Source organism: Chelonoidis abingdonii, chromosome 19, assembly GCF_003597395.2.
Source record: "Chelonoidis abingdonii isolate Lonesome George chromosome 19, CheloAbing_2.0, whole genome shotgun sequence".
Lineage (NCBI taxonomy): Eukaryota > Metazoa > Chordata > Testudines > Testudinidae > Chelonoidis > Chelonoidis abingdonii.
This window is the reverse complement of record NC_133787.1, coordinates 40758856-40773045: the sequence shown is the minus strand read 5'-3', so window position 1 is coordinate 40773045 and position 14190 is coordinate 40758856. Positions and strand designations below refer to the sequence as shown.

Here is a 14190-nt window from a genome sequence, read left to right as displayed (position 1 = left end):
TGAGGGGACAGAAAGTGCTCCAGACACTGAAATTCTGGGTGGTGGCAGTGTACCAGATCTAAGCTAGTAATTAAGCTTAAAAGTGTCCATTTAGGTCCGCACATTTGTACCCTAAAGTTCAGAGTGAGGAAGGAACCTTGACAACACTCAACTCAGTCCAGAGGTAAAAACACATCATCCTCTTGCTCTTGCAGATTTTAATTATTTTTACTTCCCTTTGTTTGTTTGCCAATAGCATTTCTTTCCCGCCCAGTTTTATAGTTTTCCTTTTGACACACATTGATCTTTTCTTGTTTATTTTTCCTCCTCTTTCTCTTCTACGGAGCCCCTGGAGGGGAGGAAAAGGGTGGGGATGTCCTGAAAGCCAAACAGAACTCCCATTTGTAATTACTTTTCTGACTGAGTAGAAATGGATGAACAATCCTTTTTGGAGCCTATCAGCGCAGGACTTCAAAGAGGGGTCACTGTTAGGTACTAGGAATCTGTGTAGGGTTATTGTTTGGAACAGGAAATGTTTTTATAGGAGGACCACACCAAGGAGATAATTGAGGTCCATTGGGGATTAGAGCTGGCGTTAGACAGAAAAGGAATCGAACAGAAAAATAAGGCTGAGATTGAAAACACGAAGGGAAATAGTGCAGGCAAGGCAGTCATTGGCTATTGACGGGTCCCCACGCAGCACACGCGCTTCCACCCCAGTGTAAACAGCCTGTTAAACCCCTGCGCCCCGCCGGGCCTGACTCGACGACGCGAAGTGGGCCGAGCTGGGGACTGCACAGCTCGTGGGGTCCGGCAGGGGGCGCGCAACGCACTGCAGGCCGGGAGTTCCGGGCTGCGGGGCATATTGGGAGCCGGAGGCCGCAGTGGATGCCGGTCGTTGTAGTCGCCCGTGGGGCCCGCGTAGCAACAAGAGGAGGACATGCAGGGGGCGCTCGCTTTCCCTAAGGCGTCGAGAGGACAGCGGTGGGATGTCGTCACTTCCGTCGTGCTGTGCCCGTCACTTCCGAATCCTGGCGCGGGATGGCTGGGGGGCGCGGGCGGGTCTCCCGGAGCCGGCGGGGGCCCATGGCGGCTGGGAACGGGGCGCTGGGGCTCCGCGCTCCCGAGGAGGCGGTGAACCGCTGGGTGCTGCAGTTCTACTTCCACCAGGCCGTGGGGGCCTATCGGGCCCGTCGGAACCGGGACTTCCGCGAGTTCCGCGACGTGATGCAGGGTGAGGGCCGGGCGGGGCGCTCGGGGCCGCCGGGGGTGTGTGGGGTGTTTCTGACTTGCATGTCCCAAGCTCTCTGTTTTCTCCCTCTCTCTAGCTCTGCTGCTGCGGCCCCTGGTTAAGGAACCTGCAGTCTCCCGGCTGCTCCGGATTATGCAGTTTCTTTCAAGAATTGAGGAGGGAGAGAACCTAGGTAGAGAGAAAAGCGCCACAATTTGCCTTACTGGTGCTCAGCCCTGTTCCCAAAAGGTCATTCACCTCAGTGCATTGCCTGTGCTCGGTGCAGCGTGGGACCCTTCTGCTGAAATCACTTTTTATCTACTGTTTGCCCGAGGAAAGCCAACTACGCTATTTAGATTTTTTTTAAATTCAGGTTTGGATAAAGGTCTCTGAAACGTCTGTGATAATTCCTTGAAATAATCTGCTTGTATCTTTTCTGTTTATAAGGGTCTTTTCTGCAAAGGAAAGGGCGTAGACCTGATAATAGTAGGGATAGTGCCTCTGTCCAGAACCAACGTAGTCAAAAGTGACACTTCTCATAGGGTAGTTAACCTGCAGGGTAACCTGGGAAACAGTAAAGTAATTTTCACTCTTTTCAGTAACAGGAATCGAACAATAATAGGTAAAGCTTTCAGACTGAAGTATGATTTCTTTTTTCCCGTTTAGCATTATCACTTGAAGGCAACGTGGGGTAAACATCAAACATTCTGTTGCTAATAGCCTAAAACCCAAACAAAAGTTTTTGTTTAAGAAAAACCTGGCTTCTTTGCAGGGATTCTGTGTTTTCTCTCTGTCATCTGGAACAAAGTCACTTCTGCTTTCTTTACAAACAATGCATAGATAAACCAATTTCATTCTTAATTTCTCCTGTGATAGACCAAGAACATGTTTGAGTGAAAACACTGTGAAGAAGGCTTTGTTTTGCTTTCAGTTGGAATTAAAACATTAAGTAAAGCAACCATGTAGATCAATCTTAGATCTAGTTATATTTGAGCAAAACTTAAACTTGGGGATCAGATTTGATCTGATAACAGTGCCCTTTCAATATGGCAAGAACTTTACTTTTGAATTTCTTGATGTTTGAGAATGTAAACTGCATTAGTGTAATCTTCTGTAATTTTTATTCTGTGTGTTAATTCCTGATTTTTCTCTTTGTAGTTTAAAATACAACAAACCTCAACATACTCAGCTTACGATGTTTATTGCTTTTAATTTCAAACTCACCAAATGTCATGTTTCTCTTTGAGGACCTTGCATAACTTAGACAGCCTTTCTTGATCATAATTGTTTTGTGTGTGCTGTTCTCTGCTGTCAGTTACTGCAGCATTAGTGGCCTAACTGAGCAAATCCTAGCCTACTTGTTTTGTCTGCTTCCTGTGGAGCATTTCTTGGTCCCAGGTAGATTTGTGTGTCTGTTTTAAAACCAATAGGAATGAATTGTTTCTTTTAATTGTAGATTGCACCTTTGATACAGAATCAGAGCTCACCCCTCTTGAATCTGCAATCGGTGTGCTGGAGCTGATTGAGAGAGAATTTCCTGTGTCTGAGGTGGCAATGGAATCTGTTAGAAAAATGGTGAAGCAAGCTGTAAGGGTCAAGTTCTCCTTTTTCATTCAAATAGTTTAGAGTTTTATAAGCTTTAATCTAATTTAAAAAAACAAACAAAAAAACTTCCCTTACACTGAGGGCAAGTGTCCGTTCTCAGGTCTTCCCTCCATCATTTGTCTTACTTCTGGGAGCTTTCCACTGCTAGGAAGATAGTAACCTATCAGGATCTGTAACTCTATTAAAGGTGAACTGAAAAGCAGGACATTTTTTTTGCTATTACCATTTTCTCTATTGACTATATTAGAAATAATGCAACCTTTCTCTCTTCTTTTTACTGGGGGCCTTTTAAACGTAGAACCAGAATGCTCTTAGAGTGTAAGAATCGCTCCTAAAAACTTAGTACTGCAACTAGTCATCCCCTGCAAACTGGTCTGTTCATACATGCAAACTTTATCTCAAGCCCGCAAATTGATGTATGTAAAATATGAAATGTAACTATGATGTTTTATTGCATATTATGCTACAATAAGCAAACCTGAGGCTACAAGACACTTGCCAAGGCACATCAAAATGTCTTTGGCATGTTTTCTCTTCCTTCCTACATCCACATGCTGTCTGCCTTCACTTGTAAGCTCTTTGGGGAGGGGCCATGTCAGCTTCTTTTAGTATTGACATGCCACGTAACTCTGTGGTCCTGTAGAAGACTACTTAATTGTTTAAAATTAAGCCAAGGAAATCTAGTGAGAACTGATGGATTCTCAAATTTTAGGGGTGTCCATGTACATTTACAATAAGTATTTTGCTGAATTGAATGACACCATACAAATGAAATTAGGTAACGCAATCCTTAATTGTAACCTTGCATTAATGGGATAGTTAGAAGGGTATAGTAGGATTTCAGGTTAGCAGCTCATTAAGGTGTTTGGTGCAAAAAGTGGTGTTTCCATGTTACTTGAATTGCGTTTGGAAGGAACGTCACAGGCTTTGCTTGCATTTTGATTGTGCTGTATGTGAAGCTGATTTAGGAGATGTGGTTGAATTGATACACACATAAAAATTGAGATCCTCTCTTTCCTCTCTAGGCTGTTATCATTTGTATCAAAAAGAGGGAGTTTGATAAAGCCTCAAAAATTCTGAAAAAAAACATGGCAAAGGATCCCAGCACCCAGGTGAGTTTGATTATGTGAATTTTGGGGCTTGAGATGGAGTATCTTGTTGGCTGTGCAATAATGTTCCCAAACATGTATTTCCTTTTCTTAATTTGTCTGCTGCTACCATTGCATTGTCCGGCACCGAAAGCGAGTGTAGTTGGCAATGCTGACGCAGAATCCAGACTTTTCTGGCTTTTGCTTCCTAATTTAGATCAGTGTAAATTAGCTGATAATGTTGTAGTGTCAGTGGGGAAGTCCTCTCTCCACCCAAACCCCCAGTTCCTGCATTTGTAACTTCTATCATTTGTACATATTCAGAATGTTCTTGTCTCTTCATTAGAAACTGAGGACAGAGTTGCTCAGCATTATCCGCGAGAAGAATTTGTCTCATACGATGATCCGAAATTTTTCCTACAAGACTTTTCAACAGAGTGCGTTCCAGTTCTTGGAGACCTACCTGGAGGATTCAGAGCCCTTTCTCTTGACTGTACGTATCTACCCTGGCTATCCACATTTTAGCCCTACCCCAGCTGTCACCCTCCATGATCTGCAGGAAAATTGCATGTGATGCATGTCACTTCTAACCCCTCCGGGCTTCAGTTCAAGGGATACACCCTTAGGTCTCAGGCCTCCAGCTGTCACCTCTCTATAGGCAGTGTCCTATGACTCTCTCCCTTCAGATCTGGGATTTAGGCTTGCTGTTCTCTGTGACTATCCCAGCAGTCTGACCTAGCTCCCCACCCATGATTTCATGCTTTTTCCTGAAGGACAAGGTACTAGCTAGCCTTCACAAAGCAAAGTATGTTTATTTAAGAACAAAAGAATTACAGAGGAAAATTTGTCATAAAACCATAAAAAGTCTAAGTGCATATTAGAAGTGACTCATCTTTCAAATAAGGATCCTTCAGATCCTTCCAGCAGGGTTTGCCCTTTTGTTAAAGATTCAGGTCAGTTTTCAGGTAAGGAACAACCCCCTAATCCCCCGTGTTAAGTTCACCTTTTGTACCGAAAGCCTTTCTTTGTTTCCTGGGCCTCCAGAAACTGGTCTGATCCACCATTTGTAAAATCCTTTGGGGTTATACTGCATTGGTGATGTTTACCTGTCCCAGGATGTGCAATAATCCCCTCCAGTGATTGTAGATCCTTGGGGAAACTTGGTAAACCACCTCTGTGCAGTTAGAATACAGTCTCTGGCTCACAGAGAGGCAGATGACTTTTATAATGTTGATGCAATAGTCTCAAATGATATGAATTAGAAAGAAGTTACTAATCTGTTTTTGTCTTGTTGATGTGTAATATTTTTGACTTGTACTCAAAAGTCAGATACAAATGTCTGACTGTAAAGTTTTGGGACCAGCGCACCAAGGGAATAAGTTTTTTAGCATTTAAAATTCAGACCTTCTCTTAAGGTTCCATGCTATAAAATTACTTAGTGGTTGTTATAGTTCTTAGTCAAGATAACTTAACTCTGCACAGTAACTACTGCAGAACACCTGACAAATGACCATAGTCATTTTATCTACAATATACTAGATAGCACCCTGACCATAGAACAGCAAGTAATTGCCGGAATTGTGCACTTAATTAATGAAATAATGTTCCATGCCTGTGGAATGGGAGTAAAATAAATGCAGTTCCATGGAGTTCTATTTGTAATGATTATGTGCTTTCTTCCTGTCAAAGATGGCGAAAAAGACTTTGAATTCGGAATGTATTGATGAAACTAAGAAGCTGGCCTTAGTTCCAGAGCCTGTGGAAGTAGCGACTCCAAAGCCTGTGGAAGTAGCTAAGCAACCATCACCGGCGGCTCCAGACAGTGTGGAAGTAGCCAAGCAACCATCAGCGGGGACTCCAGACAGCGTGGAAGTAGCTAAGCAACCACCAGTGGCGGCTCCAGACAGTGTGGAAGTAGCCAAGCAACCACAAGTGGTGGCTCCAGACAGTGTGGAAATGTCTTCGAAGGACTCTGAGAGGTAAGCCACTACAGTGATGCATTAGCAACTTAGAGAGGAAAGCTGACCACATATGGTGAATGAAGTTTGCCAGAATTTTGCTTCTGAATTGTAACACCCACTGGTTTCACTCTGTGCAGGCAGCTGTAATTTTTGCCATATGCCAATGCAGTTGTGCTGCCCCAGGGGCTACTACTTGAGGATTTTCACTAAGCTGTCTAGCTCTGAATTAAAACATTGATCTTTTTTCTGAAGAGTACCCTGGTGAGTGTTTGGACTATAGGAAGGGAAGGTGTCCCTTGTGACAGGTGGTAAATGAGAGAGGGTCTTACGTTTACAGAAGGGTTTTGGTGTGTCCATGGTTCAGAGGACATAAGTTTGGTCAATGGCATTTAGTTTGCCACTCTTTGGACGGATAGAACAGATGCATGCTGTGATCTGAGGTGCCTATGGTAGCCAACACTGAAAATGCCAAGGTCAGGGCAGGCTGCAAAAAGGGGAACAGATTCTCCCAAAACTGGTGCTTAACACTGAAGTTAGATTCACCAACTAGTCCAAAACTGTGCTTCTGATATCCCACAATGGTTATCAAGAAGCTAAAAAAGAAATCACACAGCCCCCTTTATTGCATTCCAGTTCTCTGGCTCCCAGTCAGCAAAGAGGTCCAGTACAGTGAGTTTTTTAAAACTGTGTTCACTACAGAGAATGTTGTTCTGAGGGCCAGCCACATTGCCAGATCAATACTAGTTTAGATCTTACCCAAAATACTGTGCTGCCAGCCAGCCCTTTAGTATCTAAAACTAAAGGTTTTATTATAAAAGAAAAGAATGAGAAGAGAGTTGCTAAATGGTCAAAGGAATCAGATACATACATATGACTTCAGAATCCATATATCAGGTTTTTAGCAGCATTGGTGAGTTTGCTGACCTGTAAAGCTCCCCTGGAAAACATCCAAAGCTTGGATGGGTCTATCAGTGCTTTGTTAAAAGCTTCAGTTTGTAGAGAAGATGCTTCAGAAATGGAAAGCAGGATTGAAAATGGAGAAGATCCCGCTGCCTTTTTATATCTTTTGTCTCAAACCCAAGCTCACGGCACGTAGGCATGGAAAAGCACTTGGAGTCTCCCGTCCACAGGCATGTCCTGCTGAGTCATAGGATAGCCCGTGGCTTCTCTCAGTGGGTTCACTGTACAGCTGATTGCCTTTGATGGCCATCAAAGAGGTTGAATAGTGTTGATGCCAAACTGTCTGGGAGTGTCACCCAGAAACAAAGCATAAGTTTGATACACAAATATATCACACGTTTATAGCTCCATACAAAGATGATGCATACATATAAACATGATTACACTTGCCAAATCAGAACCTTTCCACTGATACCTTACATGGCATATCTTGTAGGAATCACTGCAATTTTGTAATATTGGTATCAATAATATTACAAGTGATCACCCATTTCCATATGGCATCACGGAGGCTTTCAGGATCGTTGCTGTCGTTACCGAGCAGTAATGATATCTGTCTTGGACAGTGTTTCTCAGACTGGGGGTTGGGACCCCTCAAGGGGTTGTGAGGTTATTACTTGTGGGTTGGTGAGCTGTCAGTCTCCACCTCAAATCCTGCTTTGCCTCCAGCATTTAGAATGGTGTTAAATTAAAAACACTTTTTTATATCTTTATAAGGGGGGTTGCACTGAGAGGCTCCCTATGTGAAAGGGGTCACCACTAAAAAAGGATGAGAGCCACTGATCTTGGAGGAGGCAGCTCACCTGCACTGCTGGCAGGATGGTACATGACACTGAAGTTCTTGTAGAAGGGAGATGAGTCAGTGGAGATTGGGAATGCCTTGTGTTGTGTTGGGGCATCTTTCAGGCATAATTGTTTGCTATGAATAGGGCCCTACCACATTCACTCTCCATTTTGATCAGTTTCATGGCTAGAGGGTTTTAAAATTAGTCAATTTCACATTTTAAGATGCTTACACCTGAAATTTCAGTGTGTTGTAACCAAGGGGGTCCTGACCCAAACGAGGACTGTGCGTGTGTGTGTGAGAGATGGGATTGCCACCATCACTTCTGTGCTGCCTTCAGAGCTGGGCTCTGAAGACAGCAGCCACAGACCTTCCTGCAGCCGGAGGAGGTTCCTGGATGTAGGTCTGATATCCCCCTGTGCTTCTGGGAGCGCCCCAGCTGGGGGCTCCTAGCTGCTAGTCCGGGCCATCTGGGGAGGGACAGGACTTCCTCTTTGCCTGCAGGGAGAGGGGAGAGGTCAGACCCAACTCTGGGATCTTCCGGCTGCAGGAAGCTCCACGGCTGTGCTGCCTTCAGAGCTGAAAGGGCTGAAAGCTGGGCTCTGAAGGCAGCATTCTCGGAGCTTCCTGCAGCTGAGAGAGGTATCCGGAGGTGGGTCTGACCTCCCTCTGAAAGCAGACGTGCTGGGGAAGAGGAAGCCCTATCTCTGACAGGACTAGCAGTTGGAAGCCTGGTGCATGGGAGCAGTCCCCAGTTGGGGTCCCCTGGCCCTGTCTCTCCCTCACCCCTTTAATAGCTAGATTTCACAGGGGAAGGTCTGATATCATGGTCTGTGATGTGCTTTTGCATAAATGTGAATTTGGTAGGCGCTTAGCTATGAGGCAGAGTGAGAGGAGCAACTGTGATTTTAGTGAAGTAGAGCCTTGTATTGTTGAAATCATTGATGTAACCTGCTTAGCTTCATTTATTTTATAGGCAGCCGCCTGGAACTGTAACCACATATGGGATTTCTGCTCTGAGAGAAGCTTTCAAGACCTTGTCAAATTCCCAAGATTCTGATGCAGCCTTTACCAAACTGGATGAAACAGACTTTTCTTTCCCCAAGCAATTGTCCCCTTCTGTATCCCACAGACTGAAGAGGCAGAGGGAAGAGGACAATCCACACTTGGAGACCTCTGAGACTTCAGACGTTCCTAAATCACCTCCAAAGAGTAAACGCTTGTTGACTATAAGCAGACTGATTATGGAGCAGGACAGCCAGAGCACTGAGCTGAGTGAGACTCCAGACTCATCCCAGGAGTCAGTGGTATCTTCTGCATTCAGGACTCTTGTTCAAAAGCCACATGTTCAGTGTGTGTCTTCCAGAAGTCCCAAGTATGAAGCACATCCATGACACTGTATTCTAACACAAACGCAATAGTTTGAGAACGTATAGCTAACGTCGCTACATTAAACAATATAACCTTATCAGTGCAAAACTAGAATGTTAAAAATCCCTCCCTTTTGGAAAATGTGGAAATGGATAGTTAAAGCAAATGTTCTATTGCCCTTGTAGTTCATACATGTGGTTAGCAACATGGAAAATGGGAAAGCTCACCTCCTACATTCCAGTGACCTTAATGCTGAATCTTGACATCCTTGCAAACTGCTTCTCAATGTATGCATCTGACTGTAGATCTGCAGTTAGTAATACACAGGTTGGAGTTTGTAGATATGTTTTGTGGGACAGATTAAGGTAAATTTTCACATCTGTGATGAAGTTAAACCATGTATGAATTTTAAGAGTAATAGAATATTGATGCAAGTTACTTTAATTCTTCCACACTTGTTTTGTACCTTGTACCTGTATTCTATCACTTAGCTGTAAGTTAGAGAGGGGAGTGGGTGGATATGTGGGAACAAAACTTTCTCTGGAGCCAGGCTTCTGGGATGCATGTTTTCTGTAGGACTTTGAGGGTGTAGTAGGGTTCCCTTCTAACGCATCTTGGAGGCTGTGCAGACGAGGGCTCTGCTTTTGCACACTTAAGGCGGTACTGTGGATCTGCAGGAATGAAACAGCAGGGAATTCCCTTTCCTGAGCAGTACTTGAGTTCCCCTGGAGAGATGAGGCAAACATGGTAGTTCCCTAAGGTTTTCAGGCTTAGGAGCACATCAGGGTACTGATTGCAGAGCAGACCCTACTGAGCTGCGTGCACTTTACTGCTTGAAAAGATACTGGTTTAGAGTTTAGCATTTCAGGTTTTATATGCTTAAAATATTAAGTGTTAACACACTAAAATGCTTGGAAGTTGGCCACTAGAAGTGTAAAACGTTCTATGCAGTTGAGTAGGGTCCAGCTGTTCCCAGTTCCCTGCGGAGCACCTGGGATTGGCATGTTTCCAGAGCTCCCTGACTCCTTGGCTCTTGCCACCCATTGTTGGCTAAGATCCTAGCTAGGCTGCAATGCTTTAAATGGCAGTGGTGCTGATGGTGATGGCTACTGGTGACAAAGGATGTCAACTTTTGCTTCAGGAGTTGAACTTCAAACCTTCCCCTTCCCCAGTGCTTGAATACACCTGTGTGAAAACACTCGCATGCTGCCACGGAGATGGAATGCACAGGAATATTACTGACGGGGAGCATTTCTTTTCATGTCATTGCTGTAATATTAAAACTAATTGAATCTGCTTGCAGCATAGCCTTTTAAAGTATGTTAAATGCACCCGATTTCAGCTGAATCTTATCCTGTAAGGAGTTGAGTGCGTGAATGTGAGCGAGAGAAATAAGGAACATAATTGGTTTGGAACCAGCTGGCTTTGCCTGTAGTAAAAATTTCATAGCAGCTTTGTGGAGCATGTGACTATTGCTAAGTGCTCCTGCCCCATTCCATTGTCTGTTTCATGCCACTTGCACGGCACCTTCTTGATAGCGCAGGTGTTTGTATCAGTTTTCAGCAACTGCTTAGTTTTTACATAGTTCGCTCTCAGTTGCTTCTTGTGTGTTTGATGCAGGGATCTGTCAGGGTCCAAAGAGGGAACTGCCTGTAGTTATTAAAATGGCACTGAGTGGCTCTGAATGCCAGACATACACACATGGCACCTCTACCTACAAACCAGTCAAATGGCAGTGGACTAAGATGCATGTGTTGTGGAGGTGAAGCAAACATACATAATCCAGTTGTCAGGCAAGCTCCCACATTTCCCAGTGCTGTATGCCGATGTTAGTCTTGACTCATTGCTGCCAAGGTGGTCCTGGACCGTGACCTCTAGGTAATTAGTCAGTGATCCTTTTGGATGTTTGATTTAGCTGTCTGCAGTGACTATCTCTTTAACCAGGCTGGCTTGTTGCAGTTAAAATGTGTCTGTGGTGTGTTTTCAGGCCACTGAAAGCAAGATGGAACACCTTGAATGAGCGAGAAGAAAAGGACACTTGGAGTGAGGAGGATGAGCTCTTCCTGGACAAGAGTAAGTGTGCTATTTGTGCCATGCACACTCTAAGTGCTGGTCTCAGCCATGCTGTTAGCCCTTGGGCACTCTGTTGCCTTGAATACTTGACAGAAACTAAAAGTCTAGAAATCCCATAACCCTGGAAAGCTTGGGACTACGGTTGCTGTTATAAGACTGCAGAAATGGAGATGATGTCCTTTCTTAGGCGGGCCCAAACAATGGGAAGTTGCTAAATCTATTGTGTACCTGCTAGATGTTCCATGATCAAGTACCCTCTCATTACAGCTTCAGACCTGAGATGAAACTACCTGTTAGTCATTGTCAGCTGTTCTAGTTTGAGACCCAGCCCAAAAGCAGTTCCTTCCCATTAACAGCTGTAGGGTGGCAGATCAGTGTTTGCATGCTTGTTTCAAAAGGGGTAATTAATCACGGTTAAGACTTTTCTCCTGGGTGCTGTTCAACATCTGGGACCTTCCCTGCTGTGGCCCGAACATGCTTCCATTTATGAACAGATTTCTATTGAGGAAGCTTTTTGGCTCGGGTTGTCTTTTTTTTTTCCTTAGACACAAGTCCAATTCCTTTTGATGGAGTCTGAGTTATTATATTTCTTTAGTTACACTTCTTATGAAGTAATCAGGGCTTGGATCAGAATGGCCAAGTGTCCCTTCAGTACATGAAATTCTAGAAGCTAGAGGAAGTAAAGGCATTTGTTTCTGTTTTCCATACCCTGGTCAAGGGCGTTCCCCTGGTGGCCATGCTGCTCTTTCCCTGTAATTGAACAGGCTAAAGCCAGTCTCTCTGGGAAATACATGCACAGCAGAAGGCGAATGCTGAAATATGACTCTCCTTGGGTTTATTTTTCAGAGTCCCCTGGAAGAAATAGCCACAGCTCTTCAGGCCTCGGTTCCAAGAAGCAGGTAATATAGAGCCCTCCAGCTCCGTTCAGCAGCTCAAAGCAAGGCTTTGCAGGGGTAGTGAAGCAATGAAGTAGTTGGAAAGGGGAAATCTCTTGCTAGTCAGAGATTTCTTAGCCTCTGGTATCAGCTCAGTTAGACGAGTCCAAGTGATCGATGCACACTGAATGGAAAACTCCCCGAGATGCTGCACTGATAAATGATATTTACTAAGGGACTGGAGTACCTTGCTCACTGCTTGCATTATCTAAGTGTTGAACTTAGAAGGGGGTGAGCTGGGTTGCACGGATCTTTAAATTGTGAGGCCTGGCTTCAGTTTGTCTACTAAAAGCCAGGAAAGTGGTAGAGGCCTAAAATACTGTGCCGCTTATCCTGGCTAGCATCTGCTTCCTGAATTGCTCAGCAGGTAAGTGAGCTGAAGAGGCGGAGAACCAGAACACACCCTAGAAACCACATCATTCTTAAATAAGCCTGCAGCTAGTATTGAAAATATAAATACGCTTTCGGGAGGTGCCAGGGTTGGTGTCTCCTGAGTGAATCCTCCTTGCTTCCCCCTTTTCTGTCTGATGCCAGTTGTTTGGAGCTGGGTCTGTCGGATTTTCCATGCATTGAAAAAGCATGGTTCATGCCAGTGGCACCACTTACAGAGTTTGTCACCTGGTAGCATTTGCCTTGTAAAGGCTCCAAAATCTGATGCCTGCAGTAACCACCTTTCTGACAAGTTAATGGCTGTTCACTTTTATGCTACCTATAATGTCTTACAATGTTTGCTTTCATGTGGTTCACCTCTTCCTTTCTACTTGGCCTCCGGTCACTGAAATTCACAGCACCCTCTCCTTCTACGAGCCGCATTTAGTTAGTTCTCTTTACTTGTATGAACGTTCCTTAGGGCGTGTAACTTCCATACTCTCTCCATGATTACTTAAAGGATACAAGAGCAATAACTCCTTAGAATTTCCTGGGTAATCTACACTGTGATTTGGGAAACAGAACTAGTCCTGAACTTCAGCTATATATTTTCCTGGTATATAACCGTTGTAACAATTCTTCACTGGGTACCAGTGTGGAGTTACTGGCTTGGTACCTGTGCCTTATTACTATGTTATAAGAAGGTGCTGATAGTATGGATGTAAGGGGGACCAAGGAGGCTAAGAAGCCTTTAGTGCAGAGGTGATAGGACCTGTGCCTTAAGAGTCATGTCACTCCTTGTTGTTCTTTTGCAGAGATGGACAGTACAGGAAAGCGAGTGGATCAGAGAAGGAGTGAAGAAGTTTGGAGAAGGGAACTGGAAAATCATTTGCCAAAAGTTCCCCTTTGAGAACCGCACCACAGTGATGATTAAGGATCGCTGGCGGACCATGAAAAAGCTGGGACTCCACTGAAAACAGCAGTTGAGGAACTCTTAGAGTGACACTTGCTCACATTTCTCTCCAAAAGATGGACAAAAGCAACAACTCCCATGGGAGGAAGTTTGTAGCCCCCTTCCTAGCAATGTGATAGGAATGATGTGGAGACATCTTGTGGCTGCTTGGGAGAGCTGAATGCTACAGCTGGAAGAAGCAAAGTTTAACTAGAACTTGGGAAACCTTCCTAGTTCTTGTATTTAGCTGAAGTCACTAAATTTAGATCTTTGTCTGTCAACAGGAGCAACACAGCCTGAGTAACTATGGAAAGAGTCTAGTAAAAGTGCTACAATGCTGACATTTTGTAAATGTTCAGAAAGAGTGAGAACTCTGGCAGCCTTTACCCTGTGAGCATTAGAGCTGGAACCTGAGTGGACTGTAGCTGGGATCACAGCTTTCTCTCCTCAGATGTTGGTTAAATGGCAGGGTAATCCTGTCACCGACTGTTTTATCTATATTAATTTTCTTAAACCAATTGTGAATCACTTGGCTGATTGACTTTCTCCCTTTGCCCGTCAGTCCTTCCCAGAGGGGAAAGCAGTGGTGTAGGCTGAGCTGTTGCACCGGCAGAAGTCTGGTTTCTTGGCAAGGGGACTGGCGTTTGTTTCCACATTTCTCTGCTTTGTACGTTTTTATACTGAGTGGGGATTTCTTCCTCTACATTTTTTTTGATGCTTTAAAAAGAGATGTTTTGTCTTTGTGCTCATTTAGTTTCTAGAATGTTTGGAGCCAGATGTCATCAAATTAAAAGTTAGTGTTCAGTTGGTTTGACTTTCATTTGAGTTCCTCCATTGCAAAATTCCCTTCCTTCTGTCTATTTCCTAGAGTAGTGCATTATC

General features: G+C 44.3%; 1 protein-coding gene across 2 annotated transcripts; it reads left to right on the top strand.

Annotated features, from left to right (window-relative positions):
- Positions 1 to 1001: 1001 nt before the first annotated feature.
- Positions 1002 to 14122, top strand: TERF2 (telomeric repeat binding factor 2). 2 transcript variants are annotated; one of them, XM_075073750.1, is made up of 10 exons: positions 1002 to 1213; positions 1308 to 1403; positions 2667 to 2797; positions 3841 to 3927; positions 4250 to 4396; positions 5593 to 5882; positions 8741 to 8983; positions 10967 to 11052; positions 11899 to 11951; positions 13172 to 14122. In XM_075073750.1, exons 1-10 carry the CDS (start codon positions 1021 to 1023, stop codon positions 13328 to 13330), a joined length of 1485 nt encoding a protein of 494 aa, XP_074929851.1. In that variant the 5' UTR covers positions 1002 to 1020; the 3' UTR covers positions 13331 to 14122. The 2 variants fall into 2 exon arrangements, with proteins under 2 accessions (XP_074929851.1, XP_074929850.1); XM_075073749.1 differs by having other exon boundaries at positions 8585 to 8983.
- Positions 14123 to 14190: the final 68 nt, after the last annotated feature.

What these genes read in the sequence shown, in the direction of transcription:
- TERF2 (XM_075073749.1), top strand. Translation starts at nt 1,021, where the DNA reads ATGGCTGGGGGGCGCGGGCGGGTCTCCCGGAGCCGGCGGGGGCCCATG. An exon ending in CAAAGGATCCCAGCACCCAG is followed by an intron (nt 3,928 to 4,249) that starts GTGAGTTTGATT and finishes TCTCTTCATTAG; the next exon opens with AAACTGAGGACAGAGTTGCT. An exon ending in CAGAGCCCTTTCTCTTGACT is followed by an intron (nt 4,397 to 5,592) that starts GTACGTATCTAC and finishes TTCCTGTCAAAG; the next exon opens with ATGGCGAAAAAGACTTTGAA.